The 12,251-nt window shown below is 36.0% G+C and overlaps 1 protein-coding gene across 4 annotated transcripts in view; it reads right to left on the bottom strand.

Moving 5' to 3' along the window:
* OXR1 (oxidation resistance 1) overlaps nt 1-12,251 on the bottom strand; it is a 279,350-nt gene that overhangs the window by 22,377 nt on the left and 244,722 nt on the right. For all 4 annotated transcript variants that reach the window (XM_070748208.1, XM_070748209.1, XM_070748211.1 and 1 more), the window contains 2 exons: nt 10,246-10,411; nt 5,985-6,144 (listed from right to left, as the gene is read on the bottom strand). In XM_070748208.1, the coding sequence (XP_070604309.1) occupies nt 5,985-6,144; nt 10,246-10,411 (326 nt within the window). The remainder of the gene's footprint in view (nt 1-5,984; nt 6,145-10,245; nt 10,412-12,251) is intronic.

Raw genomic sequence — 12,251 nt, 5'->3', positions numbered from 1 at the left:
ACAGTTTAAGATGTTGCCGGACTAAATTTATAAAGCTAAAACGAAACTGTTGATCTTAATCTGCTACATGGAAAATATGTAGAATAGCGATTTAAAAAGTCAAAGATTCATGTGTGTAATTATTGCATAAGCAATATATAATGGCAACAATCCTGTTAGTTAATGGTTATTTTAAACATGCTTTAAAAAACTTTTATTTTAAACTGGAATAAACAGCTTTCTGCATTGGTTTAGTAAACAGTCCTTCTGCAAGATCTTTTAATACACTGTGCCAAAAAAAGTATTTTGCATTTGGTGATTAATTAAATGAATCATCAAATTAATTAAATCAAATCAGTTATTTTACAATATAAGAAATCATTAATTTTATAATTCACCAGTAAGGAAGAAAGATTTATTTTGCACCATGCAGAAAGGATAAGAACTTCCTAAGGAAATTTATATATAACCACTTTTAGTTTTATCACTGTATTCCTCTAACTTTTAAAACAGTATCTTCTTACTCTATTTACAATTTATATTATGCCTTAAAAAGAAGAATAGAACATACATGACACGGCCAGAAAAAATACCCAGGAAACCTTCAGTCCATTGCTATTTTGTTTCTTATAAAACCAAATGAGAAAAAACCTAAACTTTTTAAATTAATAATGAGACTGAAAGACACATATTTCTGGTTAACATAAAGAGATCTACTTCACATAGTTTCAGAGGCTATGTTTCATACAGGGATCTTGTAATGAATACTAATGAAAAAGAATAAAGTACTGTACAATAAAGTACTGTTTCTAAGTCCTGGTACTCTGCTCCCCCCAGCAGCCCCCAAATGCCTCGACCATGCACCAAAGAGTACCCCACCCTTTCAGAGCAGCACAAATACACAACAGAAATAACTAACACTTTCTATGTTATTTGCTAGGGGCATTACAAATCACAATTGTTTGAGATGAGGTTTCACAAAAATTATTGGAAGATCTAAAATTTCAGTTTAAAATATACAGTATTTAGAAATGTGATGTCTCATTACTGAACTCCTGTCTAATATTCACAATGAAAATTTGTTCCCCTGAGAGTCAGAGAATATGCATGCCACAGAGAAGACAGATAGACATTAACCACAGGCTGTATTATATTTCCATTTTTTTAAAAAATAGACTCAATAGGACAAAAAACATCCTGTGCATCAGGCTATATAATCTCAGATTAACCACATTTTACATTAACACCTAGAAACCATGTAAAATCACAAACTATCTTATATTTAATACTATGCCAGCACTATTAAAGCAGTATAGAAGAATAGGCAAGTCAGTGTAAAAAACTTCCCAAAATATATTTGCCCACGAAATCTACCACAATTCCATTGTTTTAAATCAGGTCATTTTAAACTTCAACTTTTAAATTAAAATTGTAAAGTTTGAAAATGCAGTTTCTTAATCAGAGTTTCTAAAATTCTGATCCTATAATGAATACTAAAAGAAAAAGCAGGTATCATGATTACAATAGCATTATTGTAACAATAACATAAATATTTCTCAAAATATTTCTCAAGGAATTACCAAAGTATATTTATTTTTTATTGAGAGGTGCTTTCTTCTTTTCTTGCCATAGCAAAAATCAATTCCTTTGAAAAAAAATCACATTAATTTTAGCTTCACATGAGTATTTCTCTCCAGCATACTATCTGCTTTTAATTCCAGACATAGCAAACCTCTCCTGGCCGACAGAACATCGTGCTAGTTGCATTGAATTGATTGACAGGATAAACAACTAATGAGTGAACAGAGTTTTCATCCCGGGGTGTGTCCTTCCATAGAAAGCACAACAGAGACGTTTCTATATTCAAGGGAGGTTGCAGTGCACTAAAGTGCTTAAAGAGCAAAAAAGTTTAAAGAGACACACTGCTCTTTTAGAATCCAATGAGAAATGTATCAAAACTAAGCCTTTTAAAAATAAAAGTAACAATCCTTATTTACATACATTCATTGAAAATAGCTTTTGTTGTGATTAATTGCTATTAATGGACATTACAGCTCAATTATTTTTTTCTGAATGACAAGTTCAAACAAATGTAATCTTTAGTATTTTAATTTCCACATAAGAAAAAATAACCCAGCTGATGAGAACTGTATAAGTAGACGTAGGGTTCAAAAATGAGAGAAGAATTGTCTCAATGCAAATCCTACTTGATGCAAACCTTTTCTTCTGTTGAATTCACTTAATTTTCTTAAAAATTAAAAATGTTCTTGGAAATTAAAAATTTTCTTTCCTTGTTCTCCTTTAATTGTAATCTTTATTTCCTTCTGCTTTCCTATCCTTTCCCAACTTTAAAGTCTCATCTAATCATGTTTTGTTTGAAGAAATTCAAAATAAAAACAGTTTCCCATGGGAAGGATTTTTATAATTAATTCCAAATTTCTTATATTTCAAATTCATTTCAAACATCTACTGTTTTTGTAACTTTCCAAAATTAAACTTCTACATACCCTTTCACTATTTATTCTGTTTTGTTTTGTTTTGAAATCCTTAAAGTTGTATTTAAAGCTTTTTTCATTAAAGTTTGAAGGAAATTCACCTGGAAGTTTCAGATTTGTTAATCTAGAGGTTTTTAATAGCTATAAAGCAGTTAACAAGCAATTTTAGAAAAAGAACTATGCTACCCCAAAGTCCTTGGGGTAGATTCCAACTGTACTTTCAATAGGATAGTTACTTCCTTGTCTTGTAGAACTTTCAACTTGCCAGACATTGCTATCTTATGGCCTTGAAAGTAATAACTGTCTGAAGCACCATGGTCAACTTTAAGTCCTATTGTGTTGAAAAGATTATCAAAGAGCCTCTCTACTCACAGGCTCTTAATTCTGCTGCAGTGCTTTTTACAGACCTGTCCCCAGTTCACCATTTCTTCTCCAGAAGTCCACCCCAAATTATTTTGGGTACACAGTAATTTTCTCCCTCTCTGTTAAACAAATGCCTAATTATATAAATCCACAACAGTGGAAATGCAGGGAGAAAAAAGTGCTACAAGACAAAATAAGACCTCTAAGTTACTTTTTCTATGAACAGCTTGATGGAGAAAACAAAATTGCTTAATGTTGGGGAATAGAGCTTTTTGACCAAGTTATAGTCTTGCTTTAAATATTATTAAGATTGATAAAGATGTTTATTTCCCGTCTGTCTATTACCAATCTTGTTCAATTACCATAGTCCAGCATTGATAATTTTTTTTGAAATTTCTAAGAAACATAGAAACATATAAGATTGACGGCAGAAAAAGACCTCATGGTCCATCAAGTATACTATTTCCTGTATTTTATCTTAGGATGGATATATGTTTATCCCAGGCATGTTTAAATTCAATTACTGTGGATTTACCAACATCTGCTGGAAATTTGTTCCAAGCATCTACTACTTTCAGTAAAATAATATTTTCTCATGTTGCTTTTGATCTTCCCCCCAGCTAACTTCAGATTGGGCCCCCTTGTTCTTGTGTTCACTTTCCTATTAAAAACACTTCCCTCCTGAACCTTATTTAACCCTTTAATATATTTAAATGTTTCACTCATGTCCCTCCTTTCCCTTCTGTCCTCCATACTATACAGATTGAGTTCATTAAGTCTTTCCTGATAAGTTTTATGCCATTTTTGTAGCCTGTCTTTGGACCCGTTCAATATCTTTTTGTCAATATCTTTTTGTAGGTGAGGTCTCCAGAACTGAACACAGTATTCCAAATGTGGTCTCACCAGTGCTCTATACAGCAGGATCACAATCACCCTCTTCCAGCTTGTTATACCTCTAGCTATGCAGCCAAGCCGTCTACTTGCTTTCCCTACCATTTTGAGATTGTCAGAAATCACTACCCCTAAATCCTTCTCTTCTGAAGTTTTTGCTAACATAGAACTACCAATACAATACTCAGATTGAGGATTCCTTTTCCCCAAGTGCATTATTTTACATTTGGAAACATTAAACTGCAATTTCCATTGCTTTGACCATTTATCTAGTAAAGCTAAATCGTTTGCCATATTACAGATTCCTACAGCAATATCAACCCTATTGCACACTTAGAGTAATCGGCAAATAGGCTTAGAATATTGGGAGAGGTTAATAAATTATATTACCAAGGATTAGAAGAAAAATTTGAATGAATTGTTGTGTCACTGACTCTGACTACAACTTATACCTATTAATTAAGAATAAACAACAACAAATGTATCACACTGAGGCCACTAAGAATAAGAAGCTTGCAACTAATGGATCAGGACAGTGCTCCAGTCCAAATGTTAACCAGCTATAAAAATGTAATAATCCAAAAGAATAAAAGTTGAAATGAAACCTCTAATTTAGGAATAGTTGAAATACTGGTATCAAGAATATCTTGTTCCAGCAAACAATTAATTAAGAATTGGCATAAATCTATCCCAGAAGAAAAGGAAGAACTCAAAGTAGCATTGTAACCCAAATTCAATAAAAGTTAAAGACCTATGAACAGCTAAAGTTGAAGTACAGAGGGAAATCTCAGAGCATGGATAAAAGAAACAAAGAAACAAAATCTTTGATTGCCTGGTTGTTCCCATCATTTTGACACGATTGACTCGCTCTCCACATACACCATAAATTCTTATTGTTATTATGAATATATAACTAAGAAACCATTTATATATTTACAGACCATTTTGTATTTACTACATGCTTGCATACTCCTCTGGCTACTTGATTACAATCTTTTGGAGTACCTTCTGTATATGGCTTGAGACAGTGAACTTTGATATGCATGCATTTTGCGTATAATCCTGGACTTATGTGGCTTATGGTACATTTACTGCAGTGACATGTTGGTCTGGCATATCTTCAGTTTTTCTATATGCAATTTTAATTTTTTGTGACCATTTGTTGATATCTTAAGAATATGAATCATAAGACAAGGTATTCATCCTACACTCCCCCCCTCCCGTAACTCTGTTTTAGTTCTTGAATGATCCAAGTAGCAATTGAGAATTTCACAAAAAATAACATAAGTAATACCAATCTTGTTTAGATACCATTAGCACCAAGCCTAATATCTTCTGATTTGATTCATGATTTTATAGGATCTTTGTTTTAATTTCTAATCTTTGCATTATGTCTGTTGAAGTGTTAATTGAATTGCTTTTGTTTTAACACCTCATTGTAAACTGCTCTTTGCTATTCTGAATATCATGATTTTGGTTTTGAAAAATGGTTTTAAAATAAAGATGAACAATAAGCTAGTCACACAATATTACACAGTACATAAAATTGTACTGTTTAAAATATGAATGCTAATTAAGGAAGGCATGTTTTAAAATTATTATTGTGGAAAATGGAGACTTTTCCAGGCTTATTTAATACCCATTATATCCTTATCTATTATTTATTTGCAATATTGTCTGTGCTATATGTAGAAACTGTCTAAAGAGTAATAGTTGAAGCCAAAAATTCTCTATTTATAATGTATAGTATGATTATACTTATTTTTCAAATTAATAACTGCATGTCTGAAAGTCTGAAACAACATTTGTAAATTGGAGAAAAACATGGTGCAATTAGATAAGAAAACAAACAGTATTAACAACTGAGAAATGTCCAATTATCTCCCAATAATCTGTGGAAAAATAGTTGCTTAGGAATGAAAGATTGGTAAGCAAAATGCTTACTGCTCTTGTTGGTCTTTCAAATCACCCTTAACCTTTTGGATTTTCATGTTCAAATAAGCAAACCATTTGTTACATATGTTTACATGTAATTGCAAACTGACCTTTGCTACAGTCACAAAAGACAAACAGCATTATACACTGAGATACCCAGACTTATACAACAGAGAAAAATTAAACTATGCAGTCATTAGATAAACATGTATTTGCAACTTTTACTTAACGATATTAGTTAATGAAACTTCTCCATGTAGAAATTAAATAATTTTAAAGAAATGCTGTGTTTTTTAAAGTTGATAACTAGCATTTACTTACCTCCCACTCCTTAACAGCTGTTTCATTAACTGAATCTTCACCCGCCTGAGTTTCAATTTTTTTTACTACGATAAATCCTGGCTCTCTATTTGATTCTCCTGTATCTTCTGCATATATTTCTGGACTCCACTGAACAAAAAATGCATACAGATGTTCAGTCCTTTGAAAGGGAAAATGAAAAATAAATTGATAGCCATTCAGATTTGCACGAACTTGGAAAACAAATTTTAAGTAGTAATTCACTGTATATTTTCACTGTCGGTTAGTCATGCTTTTTTTAAAAATCAAGAGAAAGAATATTCATATAAAGTCTAGTCTATCACGTAAGCTAAAACTATGGTGGACAATATTTTCAGTATTTTAGTATATAGCTAGTACTGATTATGGCATCCTCAACAGATTATAAATCTGAGATTTCATTTGTAAAAACAAGAAGTGAATAGACAAGGGCAACACATCTAGTTGGTAGGGTTAGACGAGCTAAGTAGGGTAAGACTTGGTTAGTATTTCGGCAACATAATCAAGCTTGATTCAAGAGGTTTCTTAGAAGAAAAAGATATGACAGGAAAGATGTGTTCATCTCAAATACATGATACTATAAATCAAAGATTAAGAACTTATAATCAGCCATGACAGATGTTTGCTCATCTAGTCTGGCATGTTCTTCCCAGAGTGCCCAGGCAAATGCTTCTACAAACACAGCAACAGAAAAAATAATTCTTCCTATTGTTATCACTGAGAAAGTGGCAATTGTAGACATTCTGTTTCAGAAAAGATTCAGAACTACGGAAATTCTGATTCTCTTATTATCCATGAATTTCCCAAAATTTCCAACACTTAACTAACTCTGGTAAGAACCTTGGCAGCATCACTTGGTCAGCCTGGTTAAAAGATATAAAAATATAGTTACCAGGCCACAGCTTGGCATCAGCACAGGAAGTCTATCGGGGGATTTAGCAGTGATTTGAGACCTTCTTTGCTGGCTTCTGCTTGAGAGAAGCCATCAGAGAAGGTCGCAAAAGGTGAGCACCTGATCACAAGGCACTAGAATTGTCACAAATGCAAGTCAATTGCCAAATCACAGACATGTTACTATGAGGGTCCTGTAATGGCCAGAACTTCGAGGATTAATATATACAGTGGATAAGAAAAAGTATTTAGTCAGACATCAATTGTGCAAGTTCTCCCACTTAAAAAGATGAGAGAGGCCTGTAATTGACATTATAGGTAGACTTCAACTATGAGAGACAAAATGAGAAAACAAATCCAGAAAAATCACATTGTGTGATTTGGAAATAATTTATTTGTAAATTATGGTGGAAAATAAGTATTTGTGAGCCGCCCCGAATCTTCAGAGAGGGGTGGTATACAAATCTAATAAATAATAATAACAACAACAATAATAATAATAATAAATTATTATTTGGTCACCTACAAACAAGCAAGATTTCTGGCTCTCACAGGCCTGTAACTTCTTCTTTAAGAGGCTCCTCTGTCCTCCACTCATTACCTGTATTAATGGCACCTGTTTGAACTTGTTGTCAATATAAAAAACACCTGTCCACAACCTCAAACAGTCACACTCCAAACTCCACTATGGTGAAGACCAAAGAGCTGTCCAAGGACGCTAGAAACAAAATTGTAGCCCTGAACCAGGCTGGGAAGATTGAATCTGCAATAGGCAAGTGAAGAAATCAACTGTGGGAGCAATAATTAACAAATGGAAGACCAATACAAGACCACTGATAATTTTCCTCGATCTGGAGCTCCACACAAGATCTCACCCCTTGGGGAAAATATGATCACAAGAACAGTGATCAAAAATCCCAGAACCCCATGGGGGGACCTAGTGAATGACCTGCAGAGAGCTGGGACCAACGTAACAAAGGCTACCATCAGTAACACACTACACTGCCAGGGACTTAAATCTTGCAGTGCCAGACTGCTTAAGTCAATACATGTCTGGGCCTCTCTGAGGTTTGCTAGAGGGCATTTGGAGGATCCAGAAGAATATTGGGAGAATGCCTTATGTTCAGATGAAACCAAAGTAGAACTGTGTCGTAGAAACACAACTTGTCGTGTTTGGAGGAGAAAGATTGCTGAGTTGCATCCAAAGAATACCATACCTACCGTGAATCATGGGGGTGGCAACATCATGCTTTGATGCTGTTTCTCTTCAAAGGGACCAGGATGACTGATCCATGTACATGAAAGAATGAATGGGGCATATGTATCGTGAGATTTGGAGTGCAAAATCTCAGCAAGGGCACTGAAGATAAAACGTGGCTGGGTCTTTCAGCATGACAATGATATGGAAATGGCATACCACCAGGGCAACGAAGGAGTGGCTTCATAAGAAGCATTTCAAGGTCCTAGAGTGGCCTAGCCAGTCTCCAGATCTCAACCCTATAGAACACCTTTGAAGGGAGGTGAAAGTCCACGTTTCCCAGCGACGGCCACAAAACATCATTGCTCTAGAGCAGTGTTTTTCAACCAGTGTGCCGCGGCACACTAGTGTGCCGTGAGACATGGTCAGGTGTGCCGCGAAGCTCAGAGAGAGAAAGGAAGCAAGAGAGAAAGAAAGCAAGAGAGAAAGAGAAAGAAAGCAAGAGAGAGAAAGATAGAGAAAGAAAGCAAGAGAGAGAGAGAAAGAGAGGGAGGGAAGGAGAGAGAGAGAAAGACATAGAGGGAGGCAGGGAGGGAGAGAAAGAGAGGAAGGAAGAGAAAGAAAGAGGCATGGAGAGAGAAAGAAGGAAGGGAGAGAAAGAGGGAGGGAGAGAGAAATAGATCCAAAGGGATGAAGAGAGAGAGAGAGAATTTTTTTGTCCAAACTTTTTTTAGTCCCCCCCCCCCCGCTCAATGTGCCCCAGGGTTTCGTAAATGTAAAAAATGTGCCGCGGCTCAAAAAAGGTTGAAAATCACTGCTCTAGAGGACATCTGCATAGAGGAAGGGACCAACATATCAGAAATAGTGTGTGCCAACCTTGTGAAGACTCATAGAAAACATTTGACCTCTGTCATTGCCAACAAAAGATATATAACAAAGTATTGAGATGAACTTTTGTTATTGACCAAATACTTATTTTCCACCATTATTTGCAAATAAATTCATTCCAAATCAGACAATGTGATTTTCTGGATGTGTTTTTTTTAATTTTGTCTCTCATAGTTGAGATCTACCTATGATGTCAATTATAGGTCTCTCTCATCTTTTTAAGTGGGAGAACTTACACAATTGGTGTCTGACTAAATACTTACTTACTTACTTACTTACTTATTTGATTTTTATGCCGCCCCTCTCCGCAGACTCGGGGCGGCTAATAACAATGATAAAAACAGCATGTAGCAATCCAATTAATAAAACAACTAAAAACACTTATAATAAAACCAAACATACACACAAACATAACATGCATAACTTGTAATGGCCTAGGGAGAAGGAATATCTTAACTCCCCCATGCCTGGTGGCATAAATGAGTCTTGAGTAGTTTACGAAAGACAGGGAGGGTGGGGGCAGTTCTAATCTCTGGGGGGAGTTGGTTCCAAAGGGCCGGGGCCGTCACAGAGAAGGCTCTTCCCCTGGGGCCCGCCAAACTTCCTCCCCCTCCCCCACTGTACAGTGCCGAATGGTACGACATGTGCAGTGCTGAATGGTGGCTGAATGATTGGTTGATAACAAGAATACATTTCCAAAAAGTTTGAATGACTATTGTGAAAACAGTACGAAAAAAGTAGCCCAATGTAATTTCAAAATAAATGATCCATTGCTTGGATGATCATTTCAATAAGGCAACAGCATCTCATACAGTTAAGAAATTAGGACTGCTATAATCTTTATATCATTCACTTGAATGTAATCAACTGGAAACAAATGGCTAATTTTAATAAATAGAGAGAATATATCAAGAAAAATCCAGAAACTACCAAGTAAGAAACAAGCAACAATTCGGGGGGGGGGGGGGGGGAGAGAATACCACAACACTCCACCATACAGTGAATTAAGAAAACTGATGGCAAGAGGCAATAAAATAATATTGAAACCTTTAAATTCAGAAGGATGTGGAATTGTCTCAATAAGGAGATAGCTTTAATATTAATTTAGAAATGGAAAGATAAAAGTCTTCATCTATCTATCTATCTATCTATCTATCTATCTATCTATCTATCTATCTATCTATCTATCATCTATCTATTTTACTTCTATGCGGCCCAATCCTTTGGGACTCTACAATAAACATACAAAGAAAATATCCATCTTACCTTTCTGATGGCACAGCAAACCAATATTCATGCTTCTTATCTCTTTGTGCATATTGCTGCATCAATGCACTTGCCTGCGATACAAATGTTTTTCGCATTGGCTTGCCCACTTTGAGACACAAGAACTTGTATAATCGATGTCTTCTCTTCTCTTTTATTAGAGGACCTTTTATAAAGAGATAAATGCCAGACTGTGATTGCCAATTTTGCTTTGCTAATTATTAAATACTGTATTAAATTAAGTACAGGATAAATGTGGCTGCACCTTTAAAAACTGAACAGATATTGTTATTCTGCTTAATATTAACTTTAGCTATTATAGCATGGGTGCACAATCTACAGTTAAGAAGGCTACATGTGGACATCTAGCTCTCTAGATGTTTATACCTCCTCTAATCCCCAAGCTTCAGAACTCAAATCTGGAAAGTAAATAGTGAAATGGATTCATCAAACCACACAAAAGACTTAGGACACCTATGAAACCACAAATCCCTAAAAACAGGTCTATATTTATTTTGGGAGAGCTGAGGCAAAACCAGTATTTTGTATGTCTTAAAATACTGACTTTATCTTTTAAGCCCAAATCTGGGGATAGGGGGGAGAGAAAACAAGTGGATTTAAGCATAGGAAGCTTGCATCCACTTGTTTTCCTTTATTAAACAAACTTCCTTACATTGGCAGCTATGCTTCCTATGGCCCAACCCTCAGTTGCCTGACTATGTGTTATAATGTGTGATGCAACAAATGAGTTCCTGCTCTCTATTTACAATTTAAAAAGCTGTGGTGACTAAAGTTATCTCTATTGACTTTTATGATGTATGGCCATAAAACAAGTGTTGCATGATTCATTTACTATTATGTTAATAAGTACAAAGGAATGTAGACCTGACATTGTTAAGAAGAGACTTTGACAAAAGGTTACTCAACCTCTGAGAAAGTAACAAAAGTTTGTTTGTTTGTTTGATTGTTGGTTGATTGATTGTTAGAGTTGAAAGGGACCATGCAGGTCATCAAGTCCAACCCCCTGCCTGAGCAGGAATCCTATAGCACCCCAGCCAAATGGCAGTCCAATCTCCTCTTGAAAGTGTCCAGAATTGGGGAGTTCACAACCTCCACAGGCAGGTTGTTCCACTGGTTGATCAATCTGACCGTCAGGAAGTTCTTCCTTATTTCTAGGTTGAATCTTATTGGTCAGCTTCCAGCCGTTGTTCCTCGTCCAGCCCTCTGGTACTCTGGAGAATAGAGTGACCCCCTCCTCTCTGTGGCAATCCCTCATATACCTGTATACTGCTATCATGTCCCCTCTGGCCCTACTTTTCTGTAGACTATCCATGCCCAGTTCCCGCAATCTCCCCTAATAATTTTGGTTGCTCTTTTCTGCACCTTCTCCATAGTTTCAATGTTTCTTTTGAAGTATGGTGACTGGAACTGGATGCAGTACTCCAGCTGTGGTCTGACCAGGGTGTAGTAGAGTGGTATTAATACTTCCCTGGTTTTGGAGTGTATCCCCCTGTTGATGCATCTTAGGATTGTGTTGGCTTTTTTGGCTGCTGCTGCACATTGCTGGCTCATGTTTAGTTGATTATCCACCAAGACTCCAAGATCTCTTTCGCAGTCACTACTGCTAAGTGGGGTTTTTCCCAGGCTGTATGTATGTCTAGGGTTTTTTTTACCTAGGTGAAGGACTTTGCTCTTGTCAACGTTGAACATCATTTTGTTAGTGTGGGCCCACAGTGTTAATCTGTCTAGATCTTTCTCTATTTTGAGCCTGTCCTCTAGGGTGCTGGCTGCCTCCACCAGCTTGGTGTTGTCTGCGAATTTGATTAGTTCCCCTTCTACTCCCACATCCAGGTCATTAACAAAAATGTTAAAGAGTACAGGGCCCAGGACAGAACCCTGTGGTACCCAACTGCCTACCTTCTTCCGTGTGGATTTGGAACCGTTGAGGACAACTCGTTGGGTGTGAGTGGTCAGCCACCTGTTTATCCATCTGCATGTGTTGTAAT

This window comes from Erythrolamprus reginae, chromosome 3 (genome assembly GCF_031021105.1).
Source record: "Erythrolamprus reginae isolate rEryReg1 chromosome 3, rEryReg1.hap1, whole genome shotgun sequence".
Classification (NCBI taxonomy): domain Eukaryota; kingdom Metazoa; phylum Chordata; class Lepidosauria; order Squamata; family Dipsadidae; genus Erythrolamprus; species Erythrolamprus reginae.
This window is presented reverse-complemented; position numbering and strand designations above follow the sequence as displayed.